This window comes from Paramisgurnus dabryanus, chromosome 11 (assembly GCF_030506205.2).
Source record: "Paramisgurnus dabryanus chromosome 11, PD_genome_1.1, whole genome shotgun sequence".
NCBI lineage: Eukaryota > Metazoa > Chordata > Actinopteri > Cypriniformes > Cobitidae > Paramisgurnus > Paramisgurnus dabryanus.
The window spans coordinates 26,030,237-26,056,688 of record NC_133347.1 but is presented as its reverse complement, the minus strand read 5'-3'; the positions used below and the strand labels follow the sequence as shown (position 1 = coordinate 26,056,688).

Here is a 26,452-nt window from a genome sequence, read left to right as displayed (position 1 = left end):
TTTTGCATAATATGTGCCCTTTAAGGAACTTTGTGTTAGTATGTTGTTTGTAATTTTGCATTTCTGAATTTTTTTACAGATCTCCCATAATCCCCTGCTCCGCTGTAAAGCAGGGCACATCACCCAGCTTCATACATGCTTATGGTAAGAAACCACAATTTGTCTTCTCGTCCCCTCCCCTACTGCATTTCCTATTTCCTTCATTGTACTCAGCAGCACCCGCCACTCCTTTCCTCTGATTTCTCCACGTTTTACGCAAATACTACATGGACAGCGTAAACAAAACTATGCAAAACAACAAACACAAATGGCACTTGCCAGGACAGGAAATGCATATCAAGCAACAGCATGCATGTTTTGATTATATATTAGCCATGAGGTTCATTCAGAAACAATCTGCTTTAAACAGTAACCTGCACAGAGTTTAAAACCAATTCTTATGTTCATGATTAATTTGCAACTAATTTATATTAAATATAAACTTTACGGGGCAGTTTCCCAAACAGGGTTTACCCTAGTCCCAGACTAAAATGCATGTTTGAGCTTTTAATTTAAAAACGCCCTCCATTGACATATCTAACCATATAACAGTGCCATTGCTTTGTCTCAAGATGCACACCTGTAATGTTTTTTGTAAGGTATGTTTGTAAAAACTATTTAAATGTACTAATAAGGGCTGTCAAAAGATTAATCGTGATTAATCACATAGAAAATAAAAGCTTGTGTTTTCATAATACAGTATATTTGTGTGTGTTGTGTGTGTATATAAATACGCACATACTATAAATGTAAGAAAATATTTATTTATGTATATATATATTTTTTTATTAATATATAACATTATTTAAAAATCTAAATATACATACATATAAATGTTTCTTAAATACATATATGCATGTGTGTGTACAAAATAATTTCAAAATAATCATCTTTTACAGCCCTAGTCCTAATATAACTATGGCTTAGTCATGGATTAATCTAAACCCTGTCTGGGAAACTGTTCCTAAATGTTTTGAAATTTACACCGTCCATTCAATGAAAACTTGCCTTTTCCATTCAATAAGGATATTTTTATATATGACATTATATATTTTGAACAATACGTAAGGGATAATGTAGAGTAAGCCGGTAGTTATTGGGAAATAAGCCCCGACAGTGTGATCAGGACCCGACGCGAAGCGGAGGGTCTTGTATCACACTGAAGGGGCTTATTTCCCAATAACTACCGGCTGCCTCTACATTATCCCGCTTATTACACGGCTACTTGCCACATAAGAAAAAAACTGGACATGAATATGAATTTGAAACATTTTATTGGCATATTTGTTTTAAATTAACATTTTTATCCTTCCGCGAAACTTTGCACAGATGCATAAAATGATCGTAATACCTTATTAAGATCCTCTGCTTCATACTTGTCTGTCTCCATTTTTTCTCTTTTAGCCAGTCTTTGAGAAGTTTTAATGCCCATTCTGTATTTTGTTGTGTGTTGGCTTTGTAGCTGTCATGCTCTATTTTGTCAAGTTCAGTCTCAGTAAGCTCTCTGTGTCTTGTCGTGGTTGTCGAGTGTTTGTCAGAAGATGGCGCCAAACAGACAGTAATCTTTATTGATCTTTATTGGCGCGGAGCGATTTTACTCGTGCAAGTAGTCCGGCTATGCGTTATTATTTTGGAGCGGTTATTATTTGAAAAGAACGAACCTGCAAATGTCTCAACTGACCAATCAGAATCAAGCATTCCAGAGAGCCGTGTAATAAAGGTTAATAACATAATCTCTTGGCATCCATTAGTATTATACATACTGTATTTTGATGGTATTATTTTGTTGTTTTCATCATGATCTTATTGGTTACTCTCTTCATTATATCAGTATGGACCGTTATCTCATATCTGATCTTTGGTTCTTTCTACAGATCAAATGACGGATCAAAAGATGGATTTCCCACCTAAAAAAGACGATAGGAAGGTATTTGATCTTTTATCTCCAAGGTTTAAATAAAAAGTACAGTTTTTATACTGACATCAGGCTATAATGTAAAATGTTTATCTACGCAGATGAAAGCAGCGCGAGCCAAATTTAATTTTCAAGCACAGTCGCCAAAGTAAGTAGGTGCAAACTCCGTCACAGACACAAACTTAATACGTATAGAGAGATCCATTATGGGGCTGTTTCCCGACAGGGCTTATGCTAGTCCCAGACTAAAATGCTTGTTTGAGCTGCCTTAATTTAAAAACGCTTTGTATTGCCATATCTTAATATATATCAGTGCCATTGTTTGGTTTCAAGATGCACACCAGTATTGTTTTTTGTAAGGTTTGTTTATAAAAACTGCTTTAGGTGCGGTTTCCCGGACAGGGGTTAGACTAGGCCTAGACTAAAATAATTGTAATTTCTCTTATTTTTCCAATTCAATTTTCTTTGTGATATTGGTATATTTACACCCCCTGCTTCCTATAGCAATCATTGTCATCATCTTTGTCCTCTCAGAGAGCTGACCATACAGAAAGGTGATGTAGTGTACATACACCGGCAGGTGGACGCCAACTGGTATGAAGGAGAGCATCATGGGAGAGTGGGAATCTTTCCCACCACCTATGTGGAGGTACGGCCGTATATACATAGGGATTTTGAAATGTGACTACCTGTTTTTGTTACATTAACTTTTTTTTTCTTTCTAGATTATTCCTTCAACAGAAAAACCAACTCCAATAAAGTCACCTACCGTCCAGGTGCTGGAATATGGAGAAGCAGTAGCCCTGTTCAACTTTAATGCTGACCTACCTGTGGAGCTTTCCTTTAAAAAGGTGCCAGAAATAATAAACTTTACACCACAGAAGAAGAAGAAAAGTATGATTGGATGTTATTGCAAATATTCAGATTGACGTTTTTGTTACTCCTATCAATCATACAGTGGCCTCATTTTAGTCGTCTTTGTCAAGTTCACTTTGTTTTCCTTCTCTTACCTGTTCTTTGTTATGGGTTCAGGGTGAAGTCATCTCCATAGTCAGGCAAGTAGATGATCACTGGCTGGAGGGTCGTATCGCCGGAACCAACCGCAGTGGGATCTTTCCCATCAACCATGTCCAGGTCAACAAACTGCTCCGCACTAAATCCAGTGATGATTATCCTTCCTCGCCTCTCTCACCCACCGCTACCTCAGAGCCCCTCAGCCCCGGCCGGCCACTGCACTCTCCCCTGTCTCCCTCCACACGCTCCCCTGAACCTCCTCTGTCACCTCACAAACACTCCAGCCAATCACGCTCCCCTCTGTCACTTGCACAGCCCACCTCCCCTAAACACTTTCTGTATTCGCCTGCCATCACTTCATCCACCGCACCCACGGGCAACCGGAGCGGATCACTGCACCCTCACAGCCCAGGCACCAGATCACCTGTGTCGTCATCCAATCATGTGCTGACATCTCCCCAGGGTCCAGGACTGCAACTGAACAACAACTATAACTCGCACATCACACAGGTTTGTATAAAATAACACACATTAGTTAGTTAAATAAAAAGTAAACCATCTTTAAATTAACTGCAACGTCTAGATCAGGGGTCTCCAACCTTTTTGTGAGCAAGAGCTACCACAATGGATAAAACAAGCTGGAAGGCTACTTTTTGATATTTATCTACTCAAAAAGTTTTTGTTTTACTTGTTGATTCCATTTTATTTTACTTGTTGATATGTTTTATCATTGTTTAAAATGTTAACATACATAAAAAAGGCCTAGCTAATGTAAAAAAAAAATGCAATAAATAAATATTACAATTGAGACTATTAATAGAATGTGCTTTGGCAGGCACCTCACAGACTCTGTGCGGGCAACCACGGGCACCATGTTGGAGACCACTGGACTAAACCAATACATTAAAACAAAGAAATCTGACTTTTTGTATTAATAATTTAACAAGGTCAATGTCACAAATTGTATTCAAAATCCTAAAACAAAGGTTTAAATGGGACCATATAGGAGTGAATGTTTGTAAATATTTATTCAACATGTACCGTGACCTCGCAGTATTTGAAATGTTTATTTTTTAAATGACATTTAGGATGGACCCAAAACCCAATCTCCAAAATCCCACGTTAAGGTTCATTTAACATCACCGTCTGCTTCTACAGTCATTCCACGACAACCGTAAGTACCTAATACAATGTTCATAAATGTTTACCAAAATAATGCAGACACAGAAATAAAACCTCTATTTATTTATTTTTATTTTATTTATTTATACAGGTATAAAGCAGTTTACAATTATAATCCCCAGAATCGAGACGAGCTGGAATTAAAGGAGGGAGACATCGTACAAGTGATTGAGAAATGTGATGACGGCTGGTTTGTAGGTAATGGTCCTTTTAAGTAAATGATCCACTCCTGTGAAATAGATATTAACATTGAGATATCAATTTCAATTTAAACAAAATTTAAGGTATCGTTCAAAGATTTGATGTCACTAACCTGGCCAACTTTATTAATTCTATTAACTTGATTTATTTCTATTATTTCTTAATTCTTATTAATTATGAATTAATTAATAATAATTATTATTTTTATTTACAAGTACTAATCTTGGCATCTAAACATTTTTCAAGTGAACTGTTTGTCATCTTTATAATCTATGTGTATGTTAAAATATAAGGACCTTTCATTTGCTGCCCTCTATTGGCCAATACTCTGATGACAACATCGCATGATTTTTTGCATATACTGCAATGAGCATTGTTTTTAACTATGTTACAGTTTTATAAATTTTGTGTTTGTTTGAAGTCATTTGTTTAGTTGTGTAAATGAGCAAGTTTTATTTTTCCGTTTTTTTCCAGGTACGTCTGAACGGACACATGCCTTTGGCACTTTTCCTGGCAACTATGTGGCACCAGTTTAAGAGCTCCCACCAATTCATCACAGCAATTTCCTGATTATTGCATACACAGCCACTGTCACTAAAGACTCTGCAACTATTCACTGCACAGCTCTCTTTACATCCATATAAACAAAATAAACACACTTTTCAGTTTTTCTTCACATCTTACACATTATATACAAAGCAGGTATGCATGTGCACTTCTCACGGTGTTACTGTGGTACCTGTGTTACCATGGTAACACTGGCAGACTTCTACAGATGATGGACACAGAAGAGTTTGTCACAGTATGATCACTCACGTGTTGGATCGTAATGAAATCATTGATGCATGGTGCTTTGAATATCTTGGAGTTTTCAAATTTTTCGAAACAACTATAATTTAACATCTTTTGAAAGGTTAATTTCTTTTTTCTCCAGAATTGTAACAACATTGCTCATGAACTCTACAAATTGTGAGGATACAGAGCTAACGCTTGGGTCTGACGTGGTCAAAACTGTATTGTTTATTGTTCACAATTGTGATTTTTTTTGCGTTTGCTGGGCTGGCCACAATGTCATATTAAAAACACTAATGCCGTTTTTACAATCATTATATGAAATGTCTGCAAATGCTTCATGCAGTTGTCTTAAAGTGTTAAATCTGTCTGTTTAATGTTCACGTTTATTGTGTAACAAACTGGGCATGCATTTATCCTGAAAGTATAAGACAAAGAAAGTGTTGTTTATCCCTTTTGTATGGGTAAGTGAAAACTATTTGGTTTAACAATTATCTTGGTTTAAAGTCTAAATTTAGTCTGTTCTTTAACTCCTATTTGGTCTCAAACTCTATTTAATTCAACATATTAATTTATCCATAACACTAATTTATGCAGGATTAGTCCTGATCTGAGAGATATTTGACTGGGATAACTCAGGTTGTCATTGTTGGTTAAAACCTGAGGATTTTTCACAATGGGTTAAGGTGGAAAATGTGTTTATAAAGATGCCATTTTCTAATAATTTAAATTTCATAATCAACTCATTGTCTTGCTTTAATTTTCTGGGAACTGAAATAACTGATTGCATTTGTATAGATTATCGCACAGTTATCAAATACGGTGATGATAAAGATAATATATTTTTATTGACCACACAATGTATTGCAGTAGCCTATGTAAGGTACTCACAGTTTTGATAATGATAAATGAAATAAATGGTTACAAAAATACATCTACATCTGTTTTATTCATGTGGCACAATTTTCCTCATGGTAAACAAGTCCAATCTATTTGACAAATGTTTCCGTTTCATTCATGAACTGTCTGTCATGAGTCAACACATATTTATAAAGCACCCAAATAATTAACCTGTGATGACAAATATCTTTCTGAGAAAATACCATGTAATTTATCTTATAATGAGTTTTATATAACAAACATGAAGATAAACCATTTTGAACTTCTTTGTTAATTCTTTTATTGTACATGTCTGATGCAGAATGACTTAGGACCGAACATAAAAGTAAAATAAAGAATCTTAACAAAACAATATTTTTGCCAGATTTACCTAAATAAGCATCAATAATCTCATACAATTTAAAAACATCAAAAATAAACCCGTTCAATCTTAAATTTAAATTTTTACGTCTGAACATTTGCACCTTGAGGCATTTACATGTATTCCTATGGCAGAAACACGTAGCCAAAGTAAGCAAGAGTATGTGTGTGTTCCTGGGATAAAACCCATAGTCTTTGGGTTTTTCTGTGTTTAAATTATGTCAAAGATTATTGGGAGTCCCCTAGCTACCCCCCTGTCATTATAAGGGGGTCCCTATTGGACTAGGAGATCTGGGACCACCCCAAACTTCCTCAATTCAAACACTGAGCTGTGCGCAATGCTCGTCTACCAATTGAGCAACAGGGAAAGGTGAGCCTGCGTACATTAACTGTCTGTAGATGGCGCAGTGAGCACAGAGTCTCGAAGTGTTTGGAGTTAAAATCATATTTCTGTTTCTTCCCACCTACTGGACACGCCCCGCGTGCCACCCTCGCGTGCCCACCCCGCGGGCTTTATTTTGACAGCAACACGTGGCACGCGAGCGAGTAGCGCACAGATGATGCTCCGACCGTCACGGCGGATGACATTCTCAGGAGAAGTTTGAGAAGACTGGGCGGCGTGGGAATTTGGGCACTGCCTTAAAACAATATCGGGCAGGTCTTCGACGAGAAGAGTGAATTACTTCAGAAGAAGAATAGCGTCTCCTTCACGCTCACGCAGAACGCGTGCGTGCTTTTGACGTCATTCTCAAACAGGTGTCAATCACGGCGCTGCGGTTACTACGCCTCATTGCACCTGCACGCCGATTCTTTCATCCAGGTAAGCGTTACGTTTCTGTCTATTGAATCTGTTTTCAGGCATATTTATAGTTTGTGTACGGTATTGATGTGTTTTCGTAATTGTTTGTAAGAAAAAGTGGTCGGTTATATTTCTTTAAGTGACACGTGAGACTCATGACATCGGTTTCAGCATCCTTCCTTCACGCCACACGCCGCTTGTGCGACTGCTTTATCAAAAATAAACCGAGTTAAACTAAACTTATTCAGTGATGCGGCTAAAGTGTTGTGAACTTTCATTTAATTTACAACAGCTGTAACTCTGTACACAACACGTACTTGAATAACTTGACGTATTTCAGTGCTGTGCGTGTCCTCATGTTGTCAGACTTACTAAGCTGCCTACCTATGGTGTCTATAAAGGGTGTCTGTCCAATATGCCCAAAAATGCTTTTGAGGAAAAGTTTTTCATATTATTGTTTGTTAGGAACATATACAGTACACTAACATTAGTGTCCATATGTCTTGTGATGTCCAAAGATGCTGCCTAGGTAGGCGGCTGACTGTGTTATGAGACATATTTGCTACCCTGTTGTTAGCTTTAAATAAACTTTGTTTTTTTCTTGTCCTACAAACATTTAAACATCTCTTAGCTTTATTTTTATGATATGATGTAAAGGGCTTTACTCTTGGAAGAATTGTAATGTTTTAATTTAAATATAGTAATGCTGAATAATGACAGGTTACTGCTTAACACTTCATATTTTAAATTGTATGAAATAATGAATTGTACAGAATTGTATTTATAATTGTATCTTTATTAGATGTTCAAAAACACTTAAAGGCATAGTTCACTCAAAAATGAAATTGTCATAATTTTCTTTCATTTTCATACCTAGTTTTGATGATAACAGAGAAAGATATTTTGAGCAATATTTGTAACCAAACTGATCCTGAGGCCTATTCACTTTCATAGTAGGAAACAAGAATACTGTGGAAGTGAATGGGGCTCATGAATGGTTTGGTTCCAAACATACCTCAATATATATTCCTTCGTTATCATCAAAACAAATAAATGAATACAGGTTTGTAACAAGGGTGAGTAAATGATGATATAATTTTCAACTTTGTGTGAGCTATCCCTTTAAAAAAACTATTTCAGTCACTATTGAGAACATCAAACTCACTGCTGGGTAACCTGAGCACACAGAAATTTTGAGGCTGGGCTCTGATGAATGTAAATGATGACTGGGCAATACTTTTGAATGGATGGGGGGAAAGCCAGACGTGTCTATCTGCGCACGTGTCTGCACAAAGACCAAACCCATTGACAGCTCAACAGAGAGCAGAGATGCTTTTGTATTTCTGTATTGTCTCCATTGCACAGTCCCTCCTTTTTTAACCTTCTGTGTATTTCCCCCCTAACACTTCTATCAGCCCAAAACACATTCCTCCACTCCATTTAATGCTAATTGGCATCACATCCACACATAAAAAAATTGTGGTTAAACAAGCATGCGAGGGACGGACCATGTGTAGAAGTTTGTATGTGGGTATTCCATATGGATATGATTATTGGTCATTGTCAACTGTATGAGACACAAAATCCATAGTGCAGTATACACAAAGAAGCCATGTAATGCAGTGGTGTTCATGGTTTTTATTTATTTGATTAGACTTGAAAATAGAGCTGGGGAAAATAATTGTCTGTGATTCTCAGATTCTCATGCGTGTCTCATCAGTAAAGCTGGTTCGGTGATTAGTAGTAAACCATTATCACCTGCTTTCAGATGGAGCAGCATTTACTACACAGAGCCGTATTTCACCGAAAGCTTTATAATCGTGGAAGATCGTCTTCCATTATGAACGTGATTTTGCCTAGCTTCTTGGTGAACTACGGCTCTGTGTAGTAAATGCTGCTCCATTTGAAAGCAGGTGATGGCAATTTACTACTAATCACTGAACCGGAATCGCAGGCGATTTTTTTTCCAGCTTTATTGGAAAATAACATCTAGAACAAATGGATATTTGTTCTTCAAATATTGTTAAAATTCATTCTGGCGGTCACAGACGGTTCTTTTTTTTAAGGGCAGCAGTTGAACAGTTTGCTTTGATCATCATCTGTAAAATGAAGCACAACTCGCATGTTAAATTACTCAGGAAATGTCACTCTGAATCTGATATGATCTGTTTTCAACTTCAGATTATGAAAGAGACCTTATGTATTTCACTCTGTCGTCTTTATCATGGCCTTCATTTGCGCTTCTTGCCTTGTTCATGCTTTTGACAAGCAGTTTGGCTTCTTTCTAATCTATCCTGTCTGATATCGTTACTGCAAATTAGTGGTTGACTGTTTCAGTTCCTGTTCACTTTCAATGTCTCGCTCCCTCTTGTTTGAGCATCTGCTTGTTTGTGCACATCAGGGTTGATGATTGTCTGTTTGTCTCTTACCACATTTCCTGTGTGCTCTTGTCTCCTTGTTTTGTGGCATTTGTTAAAAGAGGTTTTTAGCACGAAGCTGTAGGTGTTTTCATGAACATGATAGCGGACTATAACGATGGCGTATGTTGGTCTGCCTCACAGCTTCCCTCTTTTTTGCTGGTTGTAGCCCTAGGTTTTCTGTGCTATAATGGAGGCCTAAAATTAATGCGCTTTTGCATAAAGTAGTGCATAACAGTCTCTTTTAACCACTTCCTTTGCAAAAGAGACTTTAGATTTTAACCACATCTCGTTGCCATGAAGTTGGTTTAGATGCTCTGAAGTTCTGGCTGTATGGGCATACAGTATACCATTGATCTGATCAAAATAGGGTGCTCACTGAAGTTCGAATGATGTGTGGGTTTGGATGAGTTTGCATTTATAATTATGTTGATCATATTTTAAAAGTAAAAAAAAATGTGTTACTTGCCCTTCACTTTTTTGCTGTTGAACATCAATGTAACCCTAAAATCGTGTGGCTTGTTGAAGAGATTTGTGAAAATTTATGATTTTCACCTAGTAAACAATGAAACAAATGGAAATCCTAGTCCAAACCAAAGCCATACTGTAAATTAAAATGTATTTGAACAAAAATATTCATACAAAGCATATGTTCCCGTAGCTCAGTTGGTAGAGCTAACAGTGAAAAAGTTTGTGGGCTTTTTTTCTATGACACACACATACTAACATACTGATTAGGGATGCTCCAATCGATTGGCCGCATATTGGTATTGGTTGATTATTGCATTAAATTACTAATTTAGCGGAAATCGCAAAATTTCCCGATCTCATGAACTGATCTTTCTGTTTACTTTTGTCGAGATTGCTTTTCACAAGTACAGACTACAGAGCGATCTCTCTCATGTCTAAAAGCTACAGTAACCTAATTCATCTCTCAATAAAATCCCTCTTTGCTATTGACTAAAGAACTGTTGTACTTTATGCGAATGCGTAAATATTTAATTTATACAGTGAAGACTGTGAAGTTTGTGTTTTTTTCATTACTTTTAACAGACATGAGCCTTTGTAAAGGCATATTGAATTGCTCTTTGTAGAAGGGATATTTGTTGTGCCGATTTATTTGATTCTCTATAGAAACTAGGGATGTCAAAATTAGGCAATTTCCCATATTCGATGATCGTTTAAATTAACTATCAATCAATTTAATAATCATTAACAGTAATAGTGCAATAAGCCTTTACTGCAGTGGCATATAGCCAGTGACATTAAAGTGTGCATAACACGCAAGCTTCCTCACGCAAATTAAAAGATTTTATTGCGTAAATAACATGCTAGATGGTTTGTAAAATGGCTCAATGTAGTTGGTGTTTTGATAAAAAAATTCAATTTAATCTCGTAATGTAATTTAATGACTAATAGACACAGTAAACTCCAACCCATATGGGCACTCTGCACATTTGCATGAAAGTGCGTCCATGACAAAATAAAAGCTTAATTATTATCGTTATTTTTCTAGTTGTTAACCTCGCTTTCCAAGTTGTTGATACACCGCTTGATGTAATTATATAGCAGAAGCAAAAATATAGATAGGAGACAGAGTGATATCACCACGACTTAGTACATGAGGGGATGATTAGTAGGCCAATGGGCAAGTTTGACTAGGATGCCGGGGCACACCCCTACTCTTTTTTTTCGAAAAACATCCTGGGATTTTTAACGACCAAAGAGATTTAGGACCTTGGTTTAACGTCTCATTCGAAGGATGGTGCTTTCTGACAGTATAGTGTCCCAATAACATCTGTTTGTATCTTAATAAAAACAAAAAGAGTAAAAAATAAATATGGATGAACATTAAAACTTTGCTAAAACAACAAAGCTGGTGGTGATGCCCCAAGGCTTTTGCACTAAATTACCTTTTCCATCCTTTTTTGAATGATCAAAATCTCAAAGTAGATGCATTACATAAGATAAATGATTGCTGTGCTGTAAGAACACAGCCATAGATACTTGCCATTGACTCATTTGACTCATTGGACGTGAACACCATCACCCACCTGGGGCTTGGCTCGGGCATCCACCTAGCCACGCCCGAGGAACATCCAGAAAACCCTAGCAGCACTGTAAAACCACTCAAAACTTGATAACTGCACAAAATTCCCCAAAGATGCCCACGCCAGCAAGCGAACATGAATATTTCATGGATTGGCATCACCCAAATGTTCATGAGCAAATATTCTGCTTCAAGATTACGAAGTATGTCAATTTGTGTATAATTCCACTTAACCAGTTGTTTTTTAAAACCAAAGGACCACCATTGAAGCCCAATATCACATGTCTATGTTATATTTGTTGTTTCCCAAGCTTTGTCTGCTTCTCTTCATGGCCTGTGGGAACATATCATACTTGTCAAAACTGAGAGCTGGTGTTCCTCGTGTTTTTATAGTAAGTCATGATCATAATATCACCTTCTGTCTCCATGACAGCCAAACAAATCAGATATGACTGCTGAACGAATCGCATTATGAAGCTTACTTTATAAACATTTAAATACCGAACATTGTACACTCCTCTTTATTAACATTCACTAAAATGCATTTTTAATGATTCATTCAGCGAACCTTTTATAGTATCAGCACAACATACCGAAGGTGACTCGCCGTTCTTAAACACGTTGAGAATTTTGGGAATCTTTGATCCTGGACTGTTTTGATCAGAACGGGGAGGTTTTGTGTTGCTATGGACCTATCACAGTTGTGTTAGTGCCTGGGTGTGTTGGGCAGGTGTGACTGTGGTAAGCTTACTCATGGGAGTGGATGTGAGAAATAGCCAAGTATGTTCATTTGGTTTAGGGTGTGCAGTATTGCTGTGCTCTAGGTGCCGGATTTGTTGATACACAGCACATGTGAGACGTGCGTGATGAGTCATGTTATGTTGTAATACTTGCAAAGTTTATTTTTCCAATAAGCCGATAATCGGAAAATGAATCAGGATTACAATTATGGTAACAATCACCAAAAGCCTCAGTTACAGCTGTCCGTTTGTGCTCATTTCTGTGCGTTTCGGCAGTATGTTTGGGTACCAAATACAGTGGTGAAGCAGAGATTTTAAAATGTAAAATTCAGAATTGTGTTAAATGATTGTCCTAATGTGACCTGCAAAGTTTGGGGCTGGTCCCGCCGCCTGGTTAAACTATTAGGGCTGTCACTATCCATTATTTTTGAGTTATCTAATGTTTTTATTAACGATTACTTGAGTAAATCAAGCAATTTTTAAATTCACATTGAAAACCGACTTGGGTGAAAAATACAGGGCTAAAGACAGGGCTGTATTTATAATTATGCTTGTGACATTCTTTAACGGTCCACCTGGAAACAACACAAACCGAAAAGTATGTGATGTTCACGGCATAAAGTCTATAAAAGACATGCAAGAGTTTTGCTTCAAGCAATTAGTGGAATCTAAAAGAGATATTTTAACGTGTTTGCCAATGTTGTTTTTAAACTTCAGATACATGCATGAATGAATGATTTACTGGTAGCACATCGTCTGATATTGTAGAGACGTTTCCTCCCCTCTAAACAAGATGCGGCACAAAATGAAACATGGTTGCTTTTGCAACATTCATATACTGTAGTATGGCCTCTTGGGCAGTCCTTGGGCATTAAATGCGGTCATGGTTCCCAGACCCCAATTACTTTTTGGCTTTCTAATGACTTTATTGTCATTAATTTTATTGAGATTTTATTTTTAATTAAATTTTTTAAATGATTGACATTAATTTTGATGGGCAGTTAATTTGTGTCAAGTTCTTGAGTACATTCGCTAAATTGTTTTTCCTGACGACTTTCTTGACTCTGTAATGTGCGATTTCCTCTTTAGTTGGAAAGGAAGAAGATGTGGAACAATCCTGGCTATTTTAGAGCTACTTGAGGTTTATGTGTGGATATTTGACCGAATGTTGTGCAAAATTCCATTAACATTTCCACATCTGTAGTTTTAATCATGTCAGCTTGTATTGTATCATATTGCTGGAACCCATTCACATCCACCAAATGTGGTCTGAAACTTTCAAGAAACAAAAGCAGAAGACTCCCTCAAGTCTTGCGATGTGGGCAATGTTTAAAAAGCCCTGTGCAGGCGCGCACACATACTTCAGACATTCACTTCGTTCAAAATTGTTATATACTGTAGCAGCTTCCAATATCAGTTTCCCACAGAACGAAAGATTGAAGCTGACATATATTGTAATTTCACATTTATCTAAGAGTACTGCTTTAAATCCCATGATCAGTCCCTTAAAATGTTGCAAACAAGACCATCAAACCTTGATCAAACTTTAAAAGCTTAATTTTCTTTTCTTAGCAAACCCAGAGTCACCCCTTAGAGGATTAGTGTGTGCCCGATCGAATGTGCAAAACATTTTTTGGCGGTGGCACAGTTTGAACCTTGGATGTATTTTGATGATTGTAGGCCAAGAAAAGAGTCTCTTGAATTGAAACTTAATTACTGCATAACATTGGACATTTCCTGAGTACTGGAGCTTATGATGAAGGGTTTGTGGGCTTTTTTAGTTGGAATATCTTTATTGCTTCCCAGTGCTGACCTTACTGTCTTTTTGTTCAGATTACTTTGAGAGAATAAAGAAATCGACTTTGTGTAAGCGCAGTAGCATTAGCAAAGTGCTAGGGTTGGCGAGCATTGCAACACTTGACAAGGTACTTTAAAGGCACTCGCTGAAGGTCATGTGAGACCAATCAGGCTTCAACCAATCAGGCTTCACCTTTAATCTTCACTTTTCGCACTCGGTCACTGCAGGATTTGTGAGGTTGTTTCAGCTGCTTTTTTAATGCCTGTAAACTGACTTTGTAATGGTGGGTGCTAAAAACGTTTGCCACATCAGATTTCACTAGCTCTTAGCCTTTCAAGGGAAATCCTCTGACCTTCTCAAGTTTAAATTCAGTGCCAATGTACTTTACAATAAGAGAGAGCTTTGTGTCTTCTCATTTAAACACAGCCCTTTAGATATTTAAAGGGCTGGAGTTATGGGAATGGTTTTTGGCTTCTTATATCATATAAAAATGAAAATGTTCTCAGCTTATTCACTCTCATCCCAGATGTATGTGAATTCCTTTCCTCAGTTGAGCATAAATGAATACTTTTATAATAAATAGCTGGGATTGTGTGGGACTCTAAAGCACAAGTCATATACATCTGGGATGGCATAAAGATGAATAAATGATGAGTGAATTAAATTTTTGGGGAAACTGCTTTCTCTGTGACAAGTTTTTCTTTGCTCTATTACAGTATTTATTAGGGCTGGGACGATTCACAAATCTGCCGATTCAATGTTATCCCGATACTTGTGTGCTGACTCAATACATATTGCGATTCTGTGGGTATTGGGATTTGTTGTTTCTGATTTTTGTTTGCCTGATAAAGGCTAGACAATTGAAAATACTTGATCATACCCTTAAACGGACTGTGTATGAGTCATATTAACAAAAACAATGCATGAGGCCTACATCTTTCTGAATTTAATTTCAGGAGCAGACCACATACATACTTGATATTTTAATGTACCTTAAATCATAAAACTATACCAAAACCCTGAACTTGAATACAATTTCAAAATGTGCAACATAATGAGTAGAAATAATCTCTGAAATAAAATAAAGTCAATGAATCATAGTATTTTCTCAATCGGTGCAGAACATTTGTGCTCAAGTTCACATCTTATATTTACCTCTTATATTTGCCTCTCACATAATTCTTGTCACAGAAAAATGCAATAGCAAGGCAATGGCAATGCATTATTAAAGGATTAGCCCCTTTTCCTAAAAAAAATCCAGATAATTTACTCGCCACGATGTCATCCAAAATGTTGATGTCTGTCTTTGTTCAGTCGAGAATTTTTTTTTTTTTTTTTAAACATTCCAGGATTTTTCTCATTTTAATAGACTTTAATAGAACCCAACACTTAATACTTAACTCAAAACTAAACAGTTTTTTTCAACGGAGTTTCAAAGGACTCTAAACGATCCCAAATGAGGCATAAGGGTCTTATCTAGTTTTGACAAGAAAAATAAAAAATGCACTTTTAAACCACAACTTCTCGTCTAGGTCCGGTCCTGTGATGGGCCAACGCGACCTCACGCAATACGTCATCACATCAAGAGGTCACAGAGGACGAACGCGAAACTCCGCCCCAGTGTTTATAAGTGTGAAGAAAGAGGACCGTTCCTACGTTGTTGTATGTGGAATGATACTAATTAATGTCTTTGTGTCATATATGTAACGTGACCTTTCTACGTCATTACGCATTTGTGCAAGGTCGCGCTGGCGCTTTTCGGGACCGGAGATAGACGATAAGTTCTGGTTTAAAAGGGCATATTTTGCATTTTTCTTGTCGAAAATGACAAGATAAGACCCTTATGCCTCGTTTGGGATAATTTAGAGTCCTTTGAAACTCCGTTGAAAAAAAACTGTTAACTGTTGAGTTAAGTGTTGGGTTGTATTAAAGTCCGTTAAAATGAGAAAAATCCTGGATTGTTTTCCTTAAAAACATAATTTCTTCTCGACTGAACAAAGAGACACATCAACATTTTGGATGACATTGTGGTGCGTAAATTATCTGGATTTTTTTAAGAAAATGGACTAATCCTTTAAGGTAATGGGGTCACGCTCTGTACATTCTGGAGTGTTTACTGTATTTATTACACGGCTCTCTGGAATGCTTGATTCTGATTGGTCAGTTGAGACATTTGCAGGTTCGTTCTTTTCGAATAATAACCGCTCCAAAATAATAACGCATAGCCGGTACTCCTTTTACGAGTAAGATCGCTCCGCGCCAATAAAGATCAATAAAGATTACTGTCTGTTTGGCGCCATCTTGTGACAAACACTCGACAACCACGACAAGACACAGAGAGCTTACTGAGACTGAACTTGACACAATAGAGCATGACAGCTACGAAGCCAACACACAAAAAAATACAGAATGGGCATTAAAACTTCTCAAAGACTGGCTAAAAGAGAAAAAAATGGAGACAGACAAGTATGAAGCAGAGGATCTTAATAAGGTATTACGATCATTTTATGCATCTGTGCAAAGTTTCGCGGAAGGATAAAAATGTTAATTTAAAACAAATATGCCAATAAAATGTTTCAAATTCATATTCATGTCCAGTTTTTTTTCTTATGTGACAAGTAGCCGTGTAATAAGCGGGATAATGTAGAGTCAGCCGGTAGTTATCGGGAAATAAGCCCCTTCAGTGTGATACAAGACCCTCCGCTTCGCGTCGGGTCCTGATCACACTGTCGGGGCTTATTTCCCGATAACTACCGGCTGCCTCTACATTATCCCTTACGTGTACTTTCATAACATTAGGCCACATAAAGCAATAAAATAGGGGTGTGCCTTTTGAAAATTATGTTTTTATTGCCTATATCTGAAAACTACTTACACTGTAAAAAAAAATTGTTGGCTCAATGAATTATTTTTTAGTAACTAGTTCCACAGAAATTTTACGTTCACTCAATTTCTGACTCCAAAGTGTTACCTGGATCGATGTTTTTTAGTTGGCCCAAACTTGACTCAAATATAAAAAAGTATGTTTGCTCAACTAGCTTTATAGCTCAATCAACTAAAATGTTTTAATCTTTTGAATCTTTAAAAACTTACAGCAAAGACTATGTCAATTAAATTTTAAGTATTTACTCAATTTGTGTGTAACTTCAATTAATATTTATTATTTGGGAATACTTAATAAACTTTTTAAAATTATTTATCAAATAATTTATGCTGGTGTTGTTAACAAATAATTAACTTCAGTCACATAAAAACAAAAGCTTTATTCACTTATCATACAGACTGAACATACAGAATTAAGTCTTCTCTAAATAGAAGGCATAAAACAGTCCAAAAGCACTCCAAAGTCACTCAGAACATCTGCAGGGCCATTTAGCAGAACTTCTTTCGCCATGTAACCCTCTGGTCTGCCTCTCCACATCATCACCGCTCTGGTTTGATAAACAGAGGAATATAAATACATACATAAATAGATGTTTAATATTATAAAGCTTGACGGTGAAAGACTTTATACCCTAAAATGGCCAAATTTCCCTCAGACATCACACGTAATTGAATTAAACACTATTGAAGTGAGTATTTGCCAATGTATGGTAACCCATACTTGGAATGTGACCTCTGCATTTAACCCATCCAGTGAATAGTGAACACACGCACTGCAAGTCGTGAACACACAAACACCCGGAGCAGTGCGCAGCTATCCCTGCAGCGCCCGGGGAGCAATTAGGGTTAAGGTGCCTTCTCAAGGGCACCACAGTCGCAACCCACCGGTCGTGAGCCTCGAACCGGCAACGCTCGGGTTACAAGCCCGACACTCTAACCACTAGGCTACAACTGCTATTGGGCGGTTTTCTCGGACAGGACTTATCACTGACTACAATACTGACATCTCTTAACATATGAGTGCTATTGTTTTGTCTCAAAATGCACGCCAGTATTGTATTTTATAAGGTTTGTTTGTAAAAATGTCCCAATTATAATTAAGACAGAGTAATAAACCTGTCCGGTAATCTTAACTAAAATAGCTCCACTTTAACTCGGACACATAACATAACACACCTTTATATAACTTATATCTTTACAAAAACGTCGAGTATTTGCGTCTTTGCCAATTAATATAGTCTAAAATTAACATTTATTTAAAAAAACTTACCTGACGTGAACTTGAGAAAACGGCTGATGACTTGTGTCCCGTGAATCAGTGAGTGATTCCTGCTGTTAGGTGCGGATTGATCTCAGATGAAATGACCTGTGATCCAGATCCTTCCGAGTTAAGACATTTTAACTTAAAAACTCACGCACATACTGTACATACATACACACGCGCGCGCACACACGGGTACACACACGGGTATATTTAGAAGTTTTAAGATTGTTATGATATTGGGACTATTTCTCCACCCGCTACTTCAGCTCTGAAGTTTAAATTCGCATGCAGTCCGGTTATAACAAATGTAAAAGATATGAAACATCACTCAACAGCCATATCAATTAAGTGCAATCCTAAAATATGATTTAAAACATAACCCTTTCATTGTTAAGTATGAGAAATTAAAATGAATTAAATCACGTTTAAACGCCACAGAGATATCAGAGCCAGCAGTCGATTTCTGTGTGAGCGCTTAAGCGCCGGTGATTTTCTAGAGCTCATATTGAGCTCATATGGAGCTAATCTCCGTCCGAAAGTGTCCGAGCACACTTTTAAATAGACGCTATCTTTATTAACCGACCGCATATTTAAACTTTAAGCACATACATTCACGCCTGAACAACTCTTACAATTACATTTTGTGACCAAATAACAGTAATATTAGGAGCATTTTGTTGTCAGGAAACAGAGCTGTCATAAGTCCACATATTTACCTGATTTGTCTTAATTAGTTCAGTCAACACTAGCCATTCTGAATGTTGACTGGATTTGAAAATAACCATTCATTTAATGTTTTAAACACAGATTTATCTAGACTTCAAATAATATGTCTTCTCAACTAGCTCAAACAAAAAAATTGGTTTAACTTATATATTTTTGCCCGTCCAACATTTCATTAATTGGATTTTTTACAGTGTAAGAACAACTTTCTCCAACTGAGCTTTGTACAGAGATAAAGCTTGAACTGGACGAGAGATGCTGTGTGCTGGGTGGCGTTGCCAAGTCCTCTGCTTTTTTCAAGTTCAAATTTGGGATACTGTTTAAACTGTCACCATGGGTTGTTTTTTCCTACGAGTTAAAGATGAAAGGTTTTGTTCATATTTGGACTGTGAATATTTGAGTCATTGAGATGCTTTTGGGACTAGTTTTGAATGTCCATGGGGGTGGTTTTTGATACATGAAGCTAGCAACCCTGGCTGTGCCCTTGCGCTCGGTTCGAATTATATAGAATGGACATGTAAATGAACATTTTAATCAGATTTCAATGTTTAGAGTGCATGTAAACTGTATTGTCTTAACCTTCAATCGTATTAAATTCAGTTCAGTTGGATTAATGAAATTTTGTGCATGTAAATGTAGCCAGTGTGGTATAAATGCAAACAATGCAGCATACAGATTGCATGACCCAAACAAGATAATTATTTGAGGTCCTGACACTGATACTACAACTGTTAGTGGTTGTGCACACCAAAACTTTTTAAATGCGGCTGAAAACGCCTGGAGGACACCGATTGCCAGCTGTTTTTTCAGCTGAGCGCTACATTTCTTCAGCCGAGTGCTTTGTTAGCTGTGATACTTGAGCTGTGAGCCGGTCGGTTGTTGTGATACTTGTCCCATCCCTTCTTCACTGTGATTGGACGGCCGTGTGAGAACTGACATTGACAAGTTTAGCTTTTCACCCAAAGTTAAATCTCTTTCATCTCTCGACGCTCAGCGACCGAGCACGGAAAAACCGCAGTGCGCAGAGTTTCCATTGGAATCAATTGAAAACATGCACCGGCTGGGGGCGTAAAAGCTTTGTTGCGCACACCACTTAAGAGTAAAACTACTTACTACTTACTCTAGGAGTCATTTTGATTGAAGTAATCACAATAATTATGAAAACAACTTAAACTGTAATAAAGAAATGGGAGTTTATGAGCTGATAGGAGAAATATAGGCATAGGAATTTAAAACAAAGCCAGATTGAAATGTGTGGTTTCGTTGTTTGTTCTGGTGTGTCAAGAATGTTTGGTTTTCGGCAAAGAATTTTGGTTCCAAATTTAAAACAACAGGCATATTAATGATTTACATTCTTAAAATAGCAAAACTTACATCACCCATTCCATTGAAATCTTTTCACTAGCTTTTAAAAACAAACCTTTCCTGTTAATAGTTTATAAACCACACTTGATGACACTTTGAGGTATTTTGATTCTTCCCTGTCATTGTCATGGTCTGTATGCATACCGATGTCTCATCATTAGTAAATGAAGAGCAATGAGTAATGTTTATTTGCCTTTGTTAGCATGCAAGACCTGCTATTAAAAATATGTAAGGAGGAAAAATTCCCAGTATCATTTGTTAAATTTGAACCAGCGATACCAGTCTCTGAGGGCCTTAACCTGCGAGCTTTTGTTGTGCTGGAATGTGAGGTGTTGTCTGGTAGTTTACATGGAATCTGATGCTGTCAAAATTAGCTGATAGCTCCAGGAAAGACATGTTTTTGAGAAAGGCAACTTAATACACGGGTTTTTTTCAAGCAGGAGCAATTTCCTTGATCTTTGTTAAAGGGATAGTTCACCCACCCCAGAATAAAAGTTTTGTCTTTAATTACTTATCCTTATGTCGTAAGACCTTCGTTCAGCTTCGGGACACAAATGAAGATATTTGTGATGAAATCCAAGAGCTTCCCCCCCATTCACAGCAAAGCAACTACCACTTTCAAGGCCCTGAAAGCCAGTAAAGACATTGTTAAAATATTCCATGTACCTGCACTGGTTCAGTCTTCATCTCATGAAATGACGAGAATAGTTTATGTGATTTTGTTCCACATTTTCTTCTCTTCCATGTCAGTCTCCAACACGCATTTACACATGTGTTGTGAACTTAGACCTCCTGCATCAGCACCACATGTGTCATGAACGCTGGCTCTCATGTTAAGCACACATGGATATAAATAATGCCTAGAGGGGTCACTGAGTGCTTTGGCCCTTTGCCGCGATCCGTTATTGTGCTTTGCTGCAAAGAAACCACACCTGCCCCACTTTGTTTGTGTTTATGGAGCACTCATGTCCGGACAAATGTGGCGGACCGTTGATTCGTGCATGTTTTGGGATGCTCGGACAGGGACATGAAGAAGAAATTGTAGAATGAATGTTTTGTGCGTACAGAAAGTAGGGGTGAGTGGGGCACAAACTAACGCAGGGTTAATTGTAACACTACTACTTTGCATTTAATACAGGGCTGAGCAATCTGTGCTTCTGGTCTTTTTCTCTTACTGATGATCTCCTGTGAACTTGTGACTAAGCGGGGTTAGTAAGCCTCAGGTATACAATGTAATTACTATCTTAATTGAGCACCCTATCTTGTTCCCTGCTTTGAGTGCTCTCCCCTACTCTCGTCATGAAATAAAGATTGAACAACTGTAGTCACGTGGACTATTTTAACAGTGTCTTTACTGCGTTTCTGGGTCTTGACCGTTTCTTGCATTGCTGTCTATTGGGGTCAGCAAGGTCTTGGATTTTATCACAAGTACTTTGATTTGTGTTCCAAATATGATCAAAGGTCTTAAGGATGTGAAAGACATAAAGGTGATTAATTCATTACAAAATTTTTATTCTGGGGTGAACTCATCCTTTTGTGAATCAGAACAAGAAGAAGAAGGTTCAGCAGTTTGTCCGGTGTATGGTTAATGGAGAAGTAAACACGCATTTTGCCAGCTTTCCATGTTTGGATTTCCTTAAGTTTCCTTCCTTTCGAGTCAATTCCCTGAAGCAAATGAAACTCAATGGCCTTTTGGCAAATGGCAAAGATTGTCAACATGGAAACATGGAGGTCTAAACCTGCCTTTTATTTTTTAAGATACAAAATACTTTCCCAGTTTATTTTTATCATGCATGGCTTCCTTTCCCTGCCTTTCCTTCCCTATGTGTTTAAAAATGTCTATGATTTAAAAAATACTACTAATGTACTTAAATGCTGTGGTTTGAAACCACATCTACACTGTCTTTAATGGTCTGTTAAAAATTTTAACAAATAATAAAATACCCAGTGTTGGACCACTACAGTCACTGGATATGTAGAGGATCTGTGCCTGTTGAATTTAAACAACATTAGTATTGCATCAACATTACAATTCTGAAAATATAAATTGTTAAATATTTTTTATTTTAATTTTAGATTTTTATTTACTTCAGAATTCATTTTACAGATGGTTTAGCAGCAGCATCATAAATAAACTGCTTTTGTGTCCCAAACTTAGTCCCACTTTCCCGTCATCAATTAATAAAGACTGATGATTTTTTTGTTGAAATGTCTATATACAAAGTCATGTGAGGAGCTTGCTATCCTGTGCGCATGTGCAGTAGCTGAAAATACCTTGAAAAAAGGCCTCAAAATCCATCAATGTCATGAGCATTTTCAGGTCTTTGGAAAATAAGTGATTTAATTGTCATATATTTAGTGCATGTATGGGTAGGAAGTGTGATGGATGTTTGCAGTCATATAGGAATGTCAACCGCAGTAATCTTCTGTAGACATTAAGTTTATTGTTATCGTCTGTTTTTATTTAGAACACATTCATCATTAGCTTTACATAAAATCCATACATCATTTCATATGAACACAACTTTTTCTTCTCAAACTGTTTTAAATTTTTACAAGGTTTTATAAATGCTTTGTAAATAAAGCCTTGCATACCTTTGTGCTTCAATATTACTTTAGATAATTGCACATCGTCTTATCCCCGATGCTAATATTAAATGCATTTACTCATGTTGGCCAAGTAATCACTGTCCTGTTCTGTTTTGTTGATGTTAATGAGAACAGCAAAATCCTCAATAACATACTTGATGGACTAATTGAGGTTTTGAAGGGAGGAGAGTTGCCTCCTTCTTCCGTGTGATTACATAAAACTCCTCAACAACATCACAACATGAGCCAGAATCTCTGCAGGCCGCAGTAATAAAGTGAGATCCTCCCGAACAGAGGCATAGTTTCGGCTGCTAATTGCCTGTAAAGATAATGATGGGGTAGATTTGTGTTTCCCTGGACCAAACTCCCGGAATGTTACATCTAGGGCTTGAACTGGAATATAAAGACTAAAGTAGGAAAAACTGTGTATGCCTGTATGTGGGTTAACATACTTGTGTTGATATTAAATGCAGGCCACTGTGAAAGACTGTGACCTGACGCTACAGTGTTTACATGGCCAGATTCCCTAAATTCCAAATGTATTTGTGCCGTTATTCAGGGATGGTTAACTTTTTAGGCCTAGTCCTCCTGCGGTTTAAAAAAATCCTGTCCACACATGCTCGGTTTAAAAGAAATCCCTGCCTACATGAAAACGCAAAACACGCTATCACGCGCTGTAAAGAGCATCCCACACCAGCAGGCGGTGATATAACCCTTATTGTAAAGCCATGTTGGTCAATCAGAAGCCTTAATCAGAGCAAAAACCCTGGTTTTACGGTCTATACGACAACACTGCAAAGGGCGTTTCTGAAAATCCTCACCCTCGCAGGTGTTTTCAACGTTTTTGGTTTCATTGACCATGTTTTTTTTTATGTAGCATATATTGCAATGTAGGGCTGTGACGATTCATTGCGTTCCCCAATAAAAAGACCTGCCTGAAATAGATTCTGAATCCCAAGGCTCCGATTCTGTGTTTCATGCACAACTTGTGCGTGTACTAGGGATGGGCACGAGTACTTGATTGCTCAAGTACTCGAACGTGGCATCGATGATCGATCACGAAAACGATGATCATGTGGGTTTATTTATTTATTTATTTATTGTGGATATGGCGGCATTTGGATGTCTGGTTAGCATTACAAGCGCATGTGCTAGTAAAGACTGGGTCTGGAGATGCGTGTTTGAAGTTGTGTCGAGCTACGCAGACCGACGTATGACATCAGTAACATTACCACGCATGATTCAAAAACAAACAGATAATTCTGCGCACCCGGCACCATTCGCGATTCGCGCAATGCACGGCAGCCCGCCGATCCCGTGAAGCCGGCCACAACTCACATCACTGAGGCATTATTAAAAGGATGCTGTGATTTTCGGAAATACAGTCAGTCAGGTGCAAAATGAACAGCGCCGTCAAATGGGTTATGGGTTATCATCTTATATTTAAACATCAAATGTCAAGAGATACCAGAGAGCCATACGAGCATTAACATTACATCTTTACTGAGGTAAGATGCACATCCACAAAGGGAGTTAAACTTTCTTTTTTTAGATAACTTAGTTGAAGTCTTGCATTTTATGCAGATAGATGCACGTTGTACATTTATGTTGTATAAAGGCTTAATATTATGCAGAGTGCGTCATATAGAAAGCGATTCGCTTTGTATTTATTAACCCTTCATTCACTCTTCAAACACAATCATTCAAAATATTCTTTATAATCATGAAAATACCTGAAACAATCTAAAAAACAATAACATAAAAGTCCCTTTAGACATTTCCTGGAATAGTGTTTGTAATGCTACTTCTTCTGTGGTACAAATGGCGTTTCTACACGAGAGCGCCCTCTGGCTTTTGGATGTGGCGGCATTTCAACGTAATTCATTCAAATTCATTCATTGAGAAAACGTGCATTTGCACGATTTATCCTCACAGCCCTATTGCAATGGATAAATTCACATTGATTTTTAAAAATCGTATTGTCACATATAAATACATTTAGTACTGCATCTAGGAAAATAAATTTTTCTTTGAATTTCCTGCAAAATATATCAATAATGTACAAGTAAACTGCGATATAGCCTAAGAATTTCTGCCCAGATGTACAGTTTTAAACAGTTTAGTTTCATTCAGTAGCATGATGAATAAGTTTGTGAAGTGTAAAGATTGGAAATTGTTTTATCTTAAACTGAAAGGGAGTCTGACAGAAGATATTATATTTATAAATCGTCTATTGCATGGGTGAAGACTTTAATTAGGCATAAACATTTTTATCAGAGTTGCATAATACCGAAACTATCAAAGGTTAAATCGGGTTAGGTGAGAGACCAAGAAACAGACGAAGAGAGAGAGGAGGTAGAAATAAATGCTGAAAATGTCAACTAAATACTGTCTTCACCTGAAAAAAATTAGCTTAACATACACTCGAGCTGTAATATTTGGCAATTAAGCATTCTAGATTACATTCCAGAGCCCATATGCTGAGTGACAACCATGCTAGTTCTCAGACAGTACATCACACGAATGTGACAGCAAACTTGTCTTCATTATTTGAAGCCTTGAATCAGGGAGTTCAGACATGTTTTAGCTGTAAGGTAAATAGCTCATCAACACCAGTCTAAGTGAAATGTGTAAACTGTAGCCCTTGTACAAGGTTGCTTCAGGCCATGTCTTAATATACTAGCTAAACATGCATCAGCTTCTTGAGGGTCCTTATAAGAATAGTTCACCCAAATTTATTCTTTTCCTTAATCATTTTTTCACCTTCCAGAAGTAAAGACTTCAATTAAACACAAAAATGTATAAGCTTAAAATAATATAAATAGTTTGTCAAACAAAAATATTGTTTGTCTTCAGAAGACACACATTGAAGCACTGGAGTGGAATCATTTGTCTTATTAAAAGGATGAATGCATTTGCTTTTTGGAGTTTGTCATGTTGAGGCTCATATACTGTAGAACGATAACATGACAGCTTTTTTAAATACATTTTGTGTTCGAATATATAAAGGAAGTATGAGGGTGAGTAAATTATGAGAGAAGTTTCATATTTAGGTAAACAGATGATTTAACACGATATAAAAGCATCCTGTAAAAGTTTTAAGTTCTTGTATATATTTCTGTTATGGTTGTACTAATGTTTCATGTTGCTACATTTGTGTCGCAGACTTCACTGATCTTATGCCGATTTGAGCACTCTGTAGGAATTCTCTACTTTTTCTTTGAAGTGAATTGTTGTTGGATGACTGGTTTTGTTTGAGTTATTGGGAGTAAATATTTTGAATGAACTGAAAAATGCATATTTTAAATGTAAGACCTTGGTTACACATGCATTGCTTCATATCTGTTTAAACAAGTTTGATTTTAGTGAACGCTTACATAAACTTTTATTAATTTTTATTTTATTTTTATTTTTTAGCAAG

At 37.0% G+C, this 26,452-nt stretch overlaps 2 protein-coding genes across 13 annotated transcripts in view; both read left to right on the top strand.

Annotated features, from left to right (window-relative positions):
- The window catches only part of sorbs3 (sorbin and SH3 domain containing 3), a 48,652-nt gene extending 42,577 nt beyond the window's left edge, over positions 1-6,075 (top strand). For 10 of the 11 annotated variants that reach the window (XM_065247602.2, XM_065247599.2, XM_065247603.2 and 7 more), the window contains 9 exons: positions 80-144; positions 1,914-1,966; positions 2,056-2,102; positions 2,489-2,603; positions 2,680-2,805; positions 2,987-3,478; positions 4,057-4,142; positions 4,242-4,348; positions 4,826-6,075. In XM_065247602.2, the coding sequence (XP_065103674.1) occupies positions 80-144; positions 1,914-1,966; positions 2,056-2,102; positions 2,489-2,603; positions 2,680-2,805; positions 2,987-3,478; positions 4,057-4,142; positions 4,242-4,348; positions 4,826-4,887 (1,153 nt within the window). In that variant the 3' untranslated portion in view covers positions 4,888-6,075. The remainder of the gene's footprint in view (positions 1-79; positions 145-1,913; positions 1,967-2,055; positions 2,103-2,488; positions 2,604-2,679; positions 2,806-2,986; positions 3,479-4,056; positions 4,143-4,241; positions 4,349-4,825) is intronic. The other variant, XR_010525756.2, reaches the window with a different exon arrangement.
- Positions 6,076-6,923: 848 nt separating this feature from the next.
- Positions 6,924-26,452, top strand: part of pdlim2 (PDZ and LIM domain 2 (mystique)) — a 76,309-nt gene continuing 56,780 nt past the window's right edge. Inside the window, exon 1 of one of the 2 annotated variants that reach the window (XM_065247592.2) lies at positions 6,924-7,223. The gene's annotated coding sequence lies outside the window, so the exon portion shown is untranslated. The remainder of the gene's footprint in view (positions 7,224-26,452) is intronic. The other variant, XM_065247591.2, reaches the window with a different exon arrangement.